Raw genomic sequence first — 14,338 nt, 5'->3', positions numbered from 1 at the left:
TCCTGAGGGAAGCAGTAAAAACCAGTAGACTGTGGGCACTCCCCATCTCTCTTCTCCAACCGCATAAGCCAGATTCTTTGGGTTGAGCATAGAAAGCCCAATTCAAAATGGCTAAAAGAAAAAGAAATGGAGTTTATTCACTCACCAAGTGAAAGTCCCTGGAAGATGCTGGCTGGATTTGTATTACTCTACCTCTTACTCCTGCTTTGCTTTGTTTTGGCTCCATTCTGAGGTTCTTACCTCTTGGTGCAAGATGGCTGCCAGACATTGCCATCTTTTATCATCTGCTCTCGTTAATTCCAGCTGGAAAAGCTCTCCTCTCTCTCAAGAGTTTCAAATTCTAAAAGTGTTTTGGAATTGATTCTAATTTGAACTGACTGAATCATGATTCCACCTCTGAACTGGCTAGATGTGGGGGTGAGGGTTTCCATGCTGACTGGCCAAACCTGGATCACATGTCACCCCTTGGAACCTGGACTGAGAGGAAAGTGAGGGTAGATGCTTTAGATAAGTATCAGTTTCATTACCAAATGCAGGGAGTCTGGATGCCCTGCAAGCAAAACAGTGAATGTGCACTGAGATCAAGTCATAGCTGCAGCTGCCTCTGGAGAAGTTTAATGAATACAGCTTTTTTCTAGAACTGTTTTTTTTTCCCCCTGTAATTTTACTATTGTAGTATAATTGTTTTCTCTATAGCTCATATCGTAAAGAATCTGCCTTCAATGCAGGGGACCCGGGTTCAATCCCTGGGTCGGGAAGATCCTCTGGAGAATGGAATGGCAACCCATTCCAGTATCCTTGCCTGGAGAATCCCATGGACAGAGGAGCCTGGTGGGCTATAGTCTGTGGGGTCGCAAAGAGTCAGACACGACTGAGTGACTACTGCTGCTGCTGCTGCTGCTGCCAAGTCGCTTCAGTCTACTACAATTGTTTTACAATGTTGTGTTAGTTTCTGCTGTACAACAAAGTGAATCAGCTGTATGTGTACATATGGATCATCCCTCTAAAGCCTGCCTCCCACCTCCCTTTTCTAGAATCTTCTAAGGTAGATTCTATTCAATTCATCCAACTACCATCTTCCCCCACTTCTTTCCTGGATGGCTGTGTCCATTTTCGTATAATTCTAACTCATGTATAATTTTCACTTGCAATTGCTATTTCCTTTCATGTCAGTGGGCAGTAGATCACCATCTCTCCCAGGTTTTAAAATCTTTTATTTTTATGCACTCAGTGTCTGACTCTTTTTGACCCCATGGACTATAGCCTACCAGGCCTCTCTGTCCATGGAATATTCCAAGCAAGAACACAGGAGTGGGTTGCCATTTCCTACTCCAAGGGATCTTCCCAACCCAGGGATCGAACCCAGGACTCCCACATTGCAGGCAGATTCTCTACTATCTGAACCACCAGGGAACCCCTGTGTGCTTCTAACATTGTGGCTAATCCCCACCACAGATGTGTATGTCAAATATCTCCTGCAGGTGAATTCTTTACCACTACACCACCTGGGAAGCCTTTTATTCTTATGCAAGCTTTAAAAAAAGTAGACCATAATTTTTGGTGTGTGGGTGTGTTTGAGGGCAAAAGTTGAAGGAAATGATTTCTAAGTTCAAAGTTAGATACACTGTCAGAATCACATTCAAGCTCTGTCAGCCACAAGTACCTACCTGCTCTTGATTTGGCTCTCAGTTTAGAACATAAATTTCCAAGGACACCAGTAAAACAAAATGCTCTATTTTCTCTCCTGTATTCCAGTTTTAACTTGCAAACATTTTGTGTAATGATACTTATAAAAGAATCAATTCCAGATTATGTTTCACGCTTTGTGGCTTTGTTAAGAGGAAAAGCATCTTCATACTTTGACAACTTGGTTATTTTTTTTTATGTGAACTGGTAAGTAAATTAACATTAAAGACCTCAGATTGCGTCCATGTCCTGACTATTGTAATTAGTGCTGCAGTGACCATTTGGGTACATGTGTCTTTTTGAATTATGGTTTTCTCAGCCTATATGCCCAGGAATGGGATTGCGAGGTCATATGGTAGTTCTATTTTTAGTTTTTAAGGAACCGCCATACAGTTCTCCATAGCGGTTGTATCAATTTACATTCCCACCAAAAGTGCAAAAGGGTCCCTTTTCTCCATATCCTCTCCAACATTTATTACCTGTAGATTTTTAGATGATGGCCATTCTGACCAGTGTGACGTGATACCTCATTGTAGTTTTGATCTGCATTTATGTAACACTTGCTAATGTTGAGCATCTTCTCATGTCCTCCTGGCCATCTGTCTGTCTTCTTTGGAGAAGAGTATATTTAGGTCTTCTATCCATTTTTTGATTGGGTTTTTAAAAATTGAGTTGCATATTTGCAAAGTATACTTGAAGTATATTTTGGAGATTAATCCCTTGTCAGTTGCTTCATTTGCAAATGCTTTCTCTCATTCTGAAGGTTTTCGTTTCATCTCGTTATGGTTTTCTTTGCTGTGCAAAAGCTTTTAAGTTAAATTAGGTCCCATTTGTTTATTGTTGTTTGGGGGCAAATGTCTTTCTCCTCCCTGACTTCCTCAGCTGGTCCTAGCCTGCACACTGCTAAAGACGGCCTGGCCATTCTCCCACCCTGTTATGCTTACCTGGCTCTCCCTTGAACGAGATAAGACAATGTGACAGGCCATGGAAGGGAGCCCAGGGACTGCTGATTTCCACTCTCCTCCATGAAGCATCTGTCTTAGTCCAGGAGGCATCTGCTTCCTTCATTCCTTGCATCTGGGGGTCTGTGCAGGGTCCACAGCCCAGCAGAATGGATTGTGAACAAGAAAGTTCAAAGTCACATGAGTGTCTGTCCTGGAAGAAACAGCTTGAAAGCATCTCCACTTCATCTGAAGAGTCAAAGCCAGCAGCACCACACAGGGCAGGCTTAAGGCCAAGCCAGTGGTCCCCACCGCTGCCCAAGAACCTTTCAGCTTCAGAACCACCCTCTTTCTGCAGGGAGAAATGACTACTTTGCATACCACAGCTGCTACCACAGCCAGGCTCTGTCCACTATCTCACCAAATCTACATGACAGCCCTTGGACAGAGGTACCACTCTTTTTGTCCCCACTCACAAAGGAGCAAACCAAGACAATGAACAATGAAGTGACTGTCTTAAGAGTCACAAAGCTGAAATCTAAGCCTGGCCAGCCTGGAGTCAGCAAATTTGCCTCCGTGTACAGAGGGTTTACTGTACACGGGAAGACACTGAAGCCTTCCAAAGAAGGCTCCCTGCAAAGGAATCCTATTCTTAGCAAGGCATTGATTTGGGAGTGGGTGAAAAGGAAACCTCTAGGTTGTGGCATTCCTCAGTCCATTTGTTTGATGCTTTTTGTCAGCTTAAGAATGTTCCTTTTGGGACTTCCCTGGTGATCTAGTGATTAAGAATCCACCTGCCAAAGCAGGGGACATGGGTTTGATCCCTGGTCTGGGAACTAAGATCCTACCTGCTGCGGGGCAAATAACCCCTGTGCCACAATTACTGAGCCAGCGCTCTAGAGCCCAAGCCACCAAAATGAGAAGCCCGAGAACCACAACCACTCAGGGCAACTAGAGAAAGCCCTCTGGCAGCGATGAAGACCCACCAACAGCCAAAATAAATACATTTTAAACATTTCTAAAACAATGTGACTTCTTATTCTCCTCTCCTATACTTTCCCACTCAGGGCTCCTGGCAGTCACCTGTCAGTGTGTGCCGAGTGAGGATCAGGCCTCTTCAATTCAGTACTTGGTTTTGTAATACGTATTTATTTACTTGGCTGTGCTGGGTCTTAGTTGTGGCACATAGGACCTTCTATCTTCACTGCAGCATGTGAGATCTAGCTCCCTACCAGGGACCAGACCTGGGCGCCCTGCACTGGGGACCTGGGTCTTAGCTACTGGACCACCAGGGAAATCCCAGCTAGCATTACTGAGCATCTACTTTGTGCCAGATATTTTTTCTAGATGCTGGGAATATGGCGACGAGTTAGACAGATGCTCTGTTCTCAGTAGAGCTTAGATTTTTAATGAGTGGCTGAATGACTAAATTAATATTATAATAATTAATGTCTAAACCCATTGTGTTGTTTGAGCTGGCAAATCACCTCTTCGACCCCACGTCCATGTTTATGGGGCCTGTCATGAAGGTCACTGTCGGAGGAAGAGAGCTTTTGTTTAATAATTAAACAGGAAAATGGCAACCCACTCCAGTACTCCTGCCTGGAAAATCCCATGGATGGAGGAGCCTGGTAGGCTGCAGTTCATGGGGTTGCTACAAGTCAGACACGACTGAGCGACTTCACTTTCACTTTTCACTTTCATGCATTGGAGAAGGAAACGGCAGCCCACTCCAGTGTTCTTGCCTGGAGAATCCCAGGGACAAGGGAGCCTGGTGGGCTGCCGTCTATGGGGTCGCACAGAGTCGGACACGACTGAAGCGACTTAGCAGCAGCAGCAGGGCATTAGGAGGACTTCCCAGGTAAAGAACGCGCCTGCCAATGCAGGAGACTAAAGAGATATGGATTCAGTCCCTGGATCTGGGAGATCTCCTGAAGGAGGCCATGGAAACCCACTCCAGTATTCTTGCCTGGGGAATCCCACGGACAGAGGAGACTGGCTGGCTAGAGTCCATGGGGGTCACAAAGAGTTGGACATGACTGAAGCAACTTAGCACACAGCACAGGGCATTAGGAGAAATGACCTGGCAGCAGGTAGCTTTGGGTCAAGAGCCTCAATATTAAGCAAAGAGGAAATGACGATAAAGGAAAAGGGTAAGCAAGTACCACTCAGGGACTTCCCTGGCGGTTTAGTGATTAAGACTCTGTAGTCCCAATGCAGGGGGCATGGATTCCATCCCTGGGCAGGGAACTAGGATCCCACATGTGATAGTGTGTGACCTAAAAAAATAAAAATAAATACCACTCAGATTGAGTTAACCTGAAACTGACTGGAGCCTACAGCACAGTGAAGCTTTCCTCCCTGTTGGGGGTACAGAATGAGCCACAAAACATGAGCTCAATTACTGTTAATTACCTTCTCCATTTTCACCATTAGCTTCCTGTCTTTTCCCTAACTATGTTTTTGTGCAGCCTAAAAGTAGAGAATTATATTTTATTTGGTGGACATACTGGGGACTTAAGCCCAGGAGACAGCCTCTCAGATAGCTCTGAAGGACTGTCCCAAAAAGGCAAGCGAGGAGCCAGGAAATACCGAAATTTGGGGGGAAAAAAAAACACAAACAAGCAAACAAACAAATAACCCCCCAAAGTAAGCAGTTGGAACATGAAAAGATTACTGCTAATTAAAGAAACACCAAACAGAACCAGTTAATGAATTTAGCTCATTTCTGTGTGTGGAAAGATGCAAGAGACTGGACTTACTGAAATCATTCCTTTGTTATGCACCTTAACTATTCTGGGGGCCAGGAGCCTGCTTTTCTCCATCCTAAATCCCATCAGGGTGCACAGTGAGGGTGAGGGGGCTGGCTGCAGAGACTGAAGCCTTGATGGCTGCAACATCCTTTGTTTACTGATTTGACAGATGACATTCCTCATCCACAGAAGCTGAGGTTTCTACTTTCCTTGAGCCCCACTGGACTACAGGACTGTCATTCAATCACCAGCAAAGGTTTGAGCTAATGGAACAGGCAACCAGGTTCTCAGGTATCTGCCAGCCTCTGAATAGCCTCTTCAACAGCCAAGACCTACTGCTGCATCCCAGACTCCTCTAGGGATGCAGAGGCATACAGAAGAACAATTATACAGGGGACCTGAATCCCCTACCCCAGGGAGTCACTGTTGTAGGTTAATACACATTTGCAACTTCTCTCAGGAAGCTGAAAGAAGATCCTATTGGAAAGGCTCATGGACTGACATGGGTATGACTCACCAATAGAGGGGAATGTGCAAGCATTAGGAACATCAGCTCCTTTTCAGTAATTTCTTCACCTTTCATCATTGTCTTTTCCAAATGGACGGCCAAGACATTTTGAAAAAAATTGCTGAGCCCTTCCAATTTCCACCTCTGGCTACATTTTATCTAACTTTAATAAAAGCATCAGCAAACAGGAGTTGGAATGGCCATGACACACTTCCTGATCTGTACAGATCTCATACTGAGTTTGTTGTTCACAGGCTGTTTCTCACTCAGGAGCAGACCAGGGGGAGCATGGGGTCAGGAGGAGAAAGGGGAGAAGGAAAGACACACCTCTTGAAATAAATTCAGACAATTAAAATTCCACCTCACGGGCACCAACATCAGGAAAGATTTCAACAGGAGAAATAATCTTAGACTAAGACACCTTGACACAGCCTCTGAAGTCAAGGTCTCTGGAAAAACTCAGCCAGGAAAGTTCTGTATATGGCATCACTGCTTTTGGCAGAGAACTCGAAAATTGAAATGAAATGCAGTCAGGCAACTTCTAAGCAATTTCAAGTAAGTACAGTCATAATTCATCTTTAGTCAAACAATGTGAGATTTTAATAAGAGCAACAGGAAAAGTTCTAGAAGGAAAGAACACTTCTGATTTCCATTGTTCTGCAAACACTCCCTCCCAAGCAGTGACTCCCCCACCCCCAACCCCACGGTTACTAAGTGGGAGTCTGGTTTCTGAAACAGGAGAAAAGGTAAACCATATTCTTTTATTCTGGTAGTGGAGAAGGATGATTATTTAATTCTTATGTAATGCCGGGCAGATAATATGCAAAGTGCAGTTGCTGGTGTGATTTTGCAGAATTTGTGTGTTCTTAGCCTCCCACCCAAGTAGCTGGAAAACATCCATGTGAGGGCACAATGTTTACAGGGGCCTCGGCTCTCTCCTTGGCTTTGAGATGGGTATTTAACCTCTTATGCAAGGTATTTAACCTCTTTCTGTTTCATCTGCAAAATGGAATGGGGCTGGTGGTTCTGAAGCTATTTATACAAGCCTCAATGGTGCTATCAAGATATATAAACTGCTCCTAAAGTGCCATGTCATCCACAGAAATTTCGTTACACACACAGTAATAACAACTATTATCTTGACCATCTACAAGTCCTGACTGTGACCCAAACTTGATTAAACTAATCAATGTCTTTACATAGGCTTCTCCCACTCTTAAGAGTTCTAGAACTCTATATTAGCATAGATATAGGATCCCAAATGGAGAAGGAAATGGCAACCCACTCTTGCCTGGAGAATTCCAGAAGAGTCTGGCAGGCTACAGTCCATGGGGTTGCAAAGAGTCAGGCATGACTGAGCAACTATCACTCACTCAGGATCCCAAATACCGGTGTTTTGGGTGAACAATAAATCTTAGGAGAAAAACAGTATAGAAGAAGGTTGGTTTTTTTTTTTTGAATAATGACAGACTCACAAGAAGTTATAAAAGACCTGCAGAGAGGTCCCTAACACCCTGCACCCAGCTCCTCACAGCTTCTCCCAAGTGTAATATCGTATATAATTAAAGCACACTATCAAAACCAGGAAATTGACATTGGCACAATACCATTCATCAGAAACTATTAACAACATTCAGACCTTACTGGGATTCGAATCCCCGTTTGTAAAACAATGTGAACATAGCTAGAGGTAACCTGAATCATTGGCAAGAAATTTTTTCTTGGAGGTAACCTGATATAGGGAATTTGAGTTTGCGGCCATCAGACCCAGATATTATGGGCAAATTATTTGTCACTGAGCCTCAGTTTGTTCATCCATAAAATAGGAATAATAATACCACCCAAGTAAGTTGTTACGAGAAGATATCTCCAATTTGAGGGTGGCATATACTAGGAACTCCAAATATAATTGTATCCTCAGTTCCCTCAGGAGACCTGACACTTTGCTCACAGGATGTTGTAGGAGTCCCAGGTAAAGTAAAACTACCTAGTTCTCTATTATTCTTTTGCTCAGGCTAGTCTTGTCTCTTAAAACCAACATCCCGGACAAAGGCATATCCTCAAAAGATATGAAGGGAGAAATTTCAGCTCTGGGATGGACTTAATGTCTCTTTTCTTAGAAGCAGCCCCCCCAGCCCAAGAAAGTGACTTGAAAACTTTGAGACTGCCCAACTGCAACAGCCATCCTCCACCCAGCAAGCTCGGGGGCCTGGACTCTGTACTCCTGTGGGCAGGAACCCACGCTGGACTTGAGGACAGACTTATCCCGAGGGTCCTCTCACATGCTCCTCTCTCCTGGCTCTGATGTGGACTCTGGAATTACCCTAAGGCTTTGACACTGGAAGTCAGGAGGAGGAGGCATCAGGCAGTCCCTAATTGTGGATTTTCTTTTCTGCCTTCTTGACTACCCCCAACCCTGTGCAGGTGCCCAGTTTGCACTAATTGAGGCATTGGTCCTCCGGTGCGAATAACACACACAAGGGCTTCCCCTCCTCCGGGTTTTATTGTATCTCACAAGGATTGTCTATAATAAGCCAACTGGGCAAGCGCCATCCTTCATTCTGTTTTTGGTACAGTGCCTGCCATGCCTTAATGCCCAATTAATAAAATTACAGTAATAACCCTCCTCTGGCCTACTGTTCTGGAGGCAGCACTGGGCCTCTGGTGAGCCTGTGTGGAACTCCCCAAACCGGAGGTACCGGACAGAGGCCCCAGGGTCCCCACAGTGCTGGTTGGAAGATGGGGTGGAGAGGGTCAGGGGACATGAGGGTTGTATGGAGGAAGGCACCCAGACAAGAGCAAGTTCTGGAAAGGAACTTGGGATGGGAGGTGGGAGTACCTCCCGAACTTTTTGTGGAGAGCGTCAACCCAGGGCCAGAATGACTGTCTTATTGGAACGTTGGAGCTATGTGCTAAGGACAAATTCCTTAAATCTCCTTAGGCTCGATTTTTCCCATCTGTAAATGGGGTCTACACTACCTACCTCTGAGATCATATATTATGAAGACAAAAATGGGAAGCAAAAAGCACTTAATAAATGTAAATTTCCTCCCCACCCTATCCTTCAACCTGGAGATGTTCACGGTCAACGCTTAGGCGCTGAGGGCCGCCTGCTGCACACATGGCCTGGGGCTTTCTGTGCCCGCGGACCTTGGACGTTGGGTGTGGAATCTCCCCTAAAGTTCCCGGGTGGATTGAGACAGGAAGAGCTGCACAGAGGCGCGATCCTGCAGAAACCAAGCTAAGTCACATGGGGAGCCCCCAGTGCCTCCGGAGGGCCATCAGCTAACCAAGTGCGAGGGTATGGGCCTGAAAGGCGGGTGTAGTTACTCCCAAGCGGCCGGGCGCTGTGGGCGCCAAGGTCTCGTCCACGGCCCCCCGAGGTCGGCGGGAGCGCAGGGTGGACCCGAGCGGGTGGCGACGCGGGCGAGCGGGTGGGCGCGCGGCCGCCAGGTGGCACCATGGCCCCGGGCCGGGGCGCCTCGGCGGGCGGGGGCGCGAAGGGGTTAAGGCGGCGGCAGCGGCGGCGCGGTGGCGGCTCTCTTCGGGGAAACCCACCGGGGCGCGCGGAGGCGGGAGCGGCCGTGGGCTGCGGGGCCCGGCGCCGCGCCGGGCGGGGGCGCGGCCAATCGGGCGGCGGGGCCCGGCGCGCGCGGAGCCAGGCGACATGGAGGGAGGCGCGGCGGCCGACCGCCCGTGACGCGCCGCTCCGAGCCGGTGATCGGCCAGCCCGCGCCGCCCGGGGCCCTGCGGCGCGGAGATGAGCAGGTCGGCGGCGCTCCTGCTCTGCCTGCTGGGCTGCCACGTCTGGAAGGCGGTGACCAAGACGCTGCGGGAGCCTGGCGCCGGAGCCCAAGGTCGGTAGGCAGCGGGGCCCGAGAGGCTCGAGGGCCGGCGGCGGCGGCGGGCTTTGTGTCGGCCGCGGGCCTGCGGCAGAGGCGGCGGGGCTCCCGGGCCGCATTGTGTCCCCGCGGCGGCCGAAACCCGAACCCGAGCCGCCGCCACCGGGCCCGCAGCCCAGTGCCGCGCTCCCGACGGGGGCGCCGCCGCCCGGGGAAGCCGCGATGCCCGGGCAGATGCTCCCGAGGGGCCGTGGGCCGCCGGGAGTGCGGGTGGCATCCGCTGCAGGCTCCTCGGGTGGCAGGTTTGGATGCAGCCGAGGATCCTTTATGCACGACGCGGACACGCGGCTCCATCTCCTCCTTCGCCCGGGCTAGAGCCGTCGCCCCCCGGTAGCCATCGCCCGCTCCCCACCTCGGGGCTCGGGTGCTCGAAGCCCGGTCACGAAGGCTGCGCTCGGCCCTTTTGTTGCGGCGGCTGACGGGGTGGCCGCCGCCCCTGGGGTGCCCCCTGCGCCCCGGACCCCCGAGGTCCGCGGTCACTGCCCGCCTACAGCCTGCCGCAGTTTGGGAAAGTTTCGGGGTCTCCTCCCCTTCCTTATCCCAGGCCTTAAGGGATTTGCTGGATAGCCCAGGAATCATCCCCGGAAGGGGAGACAGAATTGGAACTGGGAGGCCCTAATCAATTTTGTTGTTGTTGTTGTTATTTTAAATCATTTCCAGGGCTCATGCCTTTTGTCTCATCTTTGGCCTTTGCCAATCTGCTTTCCAGCCCTGGGAGGAACGTGATCGCCTCTGAGAATGGCCACAAGCCTGTCTTTTGTTTTCAAAATAAGAATGTATTTGTGGGGGACGCCTAAAGCTTCTTTTGCACCCGTTTGTGGGGTCTAAATTGAATGCTTCTCTGTTGTCTGGCTTTTCAAAACGGCGAATGAGGCCGCCCCAGGTAAACGCCTGGCATACCCCCAGGACACCGATGCTGGGCCTCGCCGGGCCTCTCAGGTCCACCTGGAGGATTTCCCTGCAGCTCTGTAGCCCCCCACCCTCGCCCCGACTCCCAGACTCCTCGCCTCGAGGTGTCCTTTCCTCCAGGAAGGTGTGTGTTCTGTGAAGTCTGCCTTGCAGACTGAATGCACCGCGAGCGGTCCATCCTCCTGCTGGACCTTACCTTTCCCTCTTTCCTTCTTGACCACCGCTCACCGTCTTCCCTTCTGACGAATTTTCCGAGCCCAGGAGTGCCTGGGAGCAGAGAACCCTGGTGGATTTCCACCTCTGATGTTCCGATAGGGAAAGTAGGTGCCCCCCACAGTCCGCTGGGTTTAGTTTGTTGAGTTAAAGGTTTTCCTATTCATCGCCTGAGACATTATTCGCTGGCATCTCTTTCATGAACTGCTTTTTCTATAGCTGTGCTGGAATAGGACCATTCTGAATTGTGTATAAATTTAGTCATGCATGTCAGGGAAGGGGGACATTGACAAGGTACAGAAAAGACTCATGTATCTCTTCGTGTAGGAAATAAATGTTTAGGACATTAGCTCATCAGTGTTGAATTGCAGCCTTCTTCATTAATACCCTACTGATGTTTGAATCAGCTATTTCAATGAATATGATATTTGTGTTTCAACAAGGCCATTAATTCCAAGGAATGGGTGGAATTTTTTTGTTTTGCACTTGAAATAGGAATATGGAAATAGTAAGTTCATGTACATATAAAATAGGGGAAGGTATAGCCTTAACTGGAACAAAACAGATCTACTAGGTTTAGGTCTAAGACCACATTTTGCAGAGATATTGCTGCTGAAAATCTTACCTAGTAACTGAAGTCTCAAAAATGGAATATTCTGTGCAGTGGGTGAGAAATGCTCAACCTTAGCAGCAGCAGCAGCAGCAGCAGCAGGAGTACCTTGGGCATCCAAGTGGCACAGGTAGTGAAGAACCCATCTGCCAATACGGGAAACATAAAGAGATGCGTGTTTGATCCCTGGGTTGGGAAGATCCCCTGGAGAAGGAACTGGCAACCCACTGCAGTATTCTTGCCTGGGGAATTCTGGACAGAGGAGCCTGGTGGGCTATAGTCAATGGGGTTACAAAGAGTTGGACATGATTTAGCTTCTAAACAACAATAACTAAGGTACTAAGGAGTGCCTTAGTATGTGGTATGGTTGAAGTGGGAGATCCAAGAATCTTGGAATATTTTTCCCCAGGATTACTTCCTTGACTGTGTAGGATGGTTTTTTAAAACGTTGAGCCCAGGAGCTCAGCCATGACACAGGGTCTCACTAGCTGGCATCTGGATTTTGAGCTCATAGCATTTTTCAGGCAACAGGACAATTGCTCCTTTGATATTAGAAGGGCACCTTCATCCAGCTGAGTTCTTCAGATGGTCTTGACACTTACATCTTGTAACATAGTTTTAAAATTCATGTCTTCTCTGCTCTCTGGGGCCACATACACAATGAAAACGAATAATCCCTCTGATTTCACTTTGCATTTTCCACAGCAGGTTGTAAATGGTTTAGCACAGAGCTGGCGTCGAAAGGGTAAAAAATTGAAGATGGCTAGCACCGCGTTGGCCAAAGAGTTCACTAAGGTGTTTCCATTCCATCTTATGAAAGACCCAAATTAAGTTTTTGGCCAACCCAATACATGTACTATAGGGCACCATGCATGCATTTTAAGGAAAAAAACACCTTCAATATTTACTTTCCTGGAAACCTAATTTGTAAGAGTTTTGCTTTTACTGTAATGGAAACTATGACATGAATCATACTTGGGGATTTTGTTTGTTTGTTTTGTCTTCGAAAGCCAGGCTTGCAGTATCTTAGTTCCCAACTAGGGATTGAACCCATGTCCTTGGCAGTGGAAGCTCAGAGTCCTGACCACTGGACCGCCAGGGAAGTCCCTGTGAATCATGCTTTGAACTTGCATTGTGTTCACACAGATGTTACGTACCAACCAAGTTTAGATTAGGAAAAACTAGAGATCTTGAGCACACAAATCATAGACCAGAGTATTCCCATTATAGTCCTGGGGCTAAATGACACCTTCTTTATTAAATGAACCTCTGTTCTGTCATCTGAGGAAACTAACATCTGCAGAATTTCTTGGCATAACTTCGCTCTTTATATATTCAAGATAAAATTTAAGGTTTGGCTCTTCCTACTGTAGCTGCTTTGAGTCAGCAAAGGGGCTTCAAAGGCAATGGTTCGCTGTCACCATGAGGCTTGGCTTTGCTGATTATGTATTTGAACTAGCTCCAGCATATGATTGCATGTTTTTATGAAGTGTTTTCATCTAAGTTGCCCTAAAGTGTTTACAGTATCTAATTTTTTTCTGGGAATTTTACAGAAATGATTATTCACAAGCATCCACTCATTCGGACTTTCTCCCTCCTCTTACACAACTGTACACTGAGACTGGCTTGATGGGGGCAGGGGGCTCAGGGTCAGGCCACTTGAAGAACCATAAGCTGTGCAGACATGGCCCACAGAGATGTATTTGTGAACCCCAACACTCTCTTTATGGGATTTCCCAGGTGGTGCTAGTGGTAAAGAATCCACCTGCCAATGCAGAAGGGATAAGAGTGGCAGGTTCACTCCCTGGGTCAGAAAGATCTCCTGGAGGGGCAAATGGCACCGCACCTCAGTATTCTTGCCTGGAAGATTTCATGGACAGAGGAGCTTGGTGGACTATAGTCCAAGGGGCTGTAAAGAGTTGGACACAACTGAGCGCACGCAGGCACACACAAAACCCAGAAAATTCTCTTTATATGACAAAAGAAAAATCAGAGCTAGGTTGCCGTTCACTGTCTAACAGTAAGGTATTTTGTAATGATGTGCGAACTTTTTGTTCATCTCAGAAAAGCTACAATCTGTCATAACAACTGAGATGAATGGTTGCCTCTCTCTCTTCTCTGTGAGAGATCTGTTCTTAGCCAAATTTAAATTTCTGTTGTTAGAACATCATGATCAGATCACGAAGGGATGAAAACTATCAGGAGGTTCATCCAACAAGCATGACTTATGCTGACAGTATATTAAGAGCATAACATCTAAATAAAACTCACATCTAAATAGGCTCACATCCTGGGAAACTGTGGGACTTGAACTTGCCAAGACTGCTGGGCTTCCTTGCAAGCCAGGTGTGGGAATGCTGTGCAGAAGCAACTGCACTGTCAAGAATTTCTGGCGAAGTCTTTGAAATGACTTTAAGAATTCTTTTGGTATCCTGTTTGTACTTGGTAACTTACAACTTGTTAACTTAAAAAATCTAACCGAGAGAAAGAAACCATTGGATGAATTCCTGAACTAATAGCTTGCAAATGAAAGTACTTTCTAAGTTTTAATCAAGCCTTCATTTTTAAACAAATTACTGATATCTCTGTAAATCTAACAGTTTATCTTTACTATTTTTGGCAAACACTGTGCTGTGCTTAGTCACTCAATTGTATCCAGTTCTTTGCAACCCCATGGACCGTAGCCCGCCAGGCTCCTCTGTCCGTGGGAATTCTCTAGGCAAGAATACTGGAGTGCGTAGCCTATCGCTCCTCCAGGGGAACTTTCTGACCCAGGAATCGAATCGGAGTCTCCTGAATTGCAGATGGATTCTTTA

General features: G+C 47.3%; 1 protein-coding gene across 2 annotated transcripts in view; it reads left to right on the top strand.

Moving 5' to 3' along the window:
- Positions 1–9,541: 9,541 nt before the first annotated feature.
- Positions 9,542–14,338, top strand: part of FAM171A1 (family with sequence similarity 171 member A1) — a 130,130-nt gene continuing 125,333 nt past the window's right edge. Inside the window, exon 1 of one of the 2 annotated variants that reach the window (XM_061436122.1) lies at positions 9,542–9,745. In XM_061436122.1, coding sequence (XP_061292106.1) covers positions 9,649–9,745 — 97 coding nt within the window. In that variant the 5' untranslated portion in view covers positions 9,542–9,648. The remainder of the gene's footprint in view (positions 9,746–14,338) is intronic. The other variant, XM_061436123.1, reaches the window with a different exon arrangement.

Source organism: Bos javanicus, chromosome 13 (genome assembly GCF_032452875.1).
Source record: "Bos javanicus breed banteng chromosome 13, ARS-OSU_banteng_1.0, whole genome shotgun sequence".
NCBI classification, from domain to species: Eukaryota; Metazoa; Chordata; class Mammalia; order Artiodactyla; family Bovidae; genus Bos; species Bos javanicus.
Note: the sequence above shows the minus strand (reverse complement) of the source record. Positions and strands in the feature narration are given on the sequence as shown.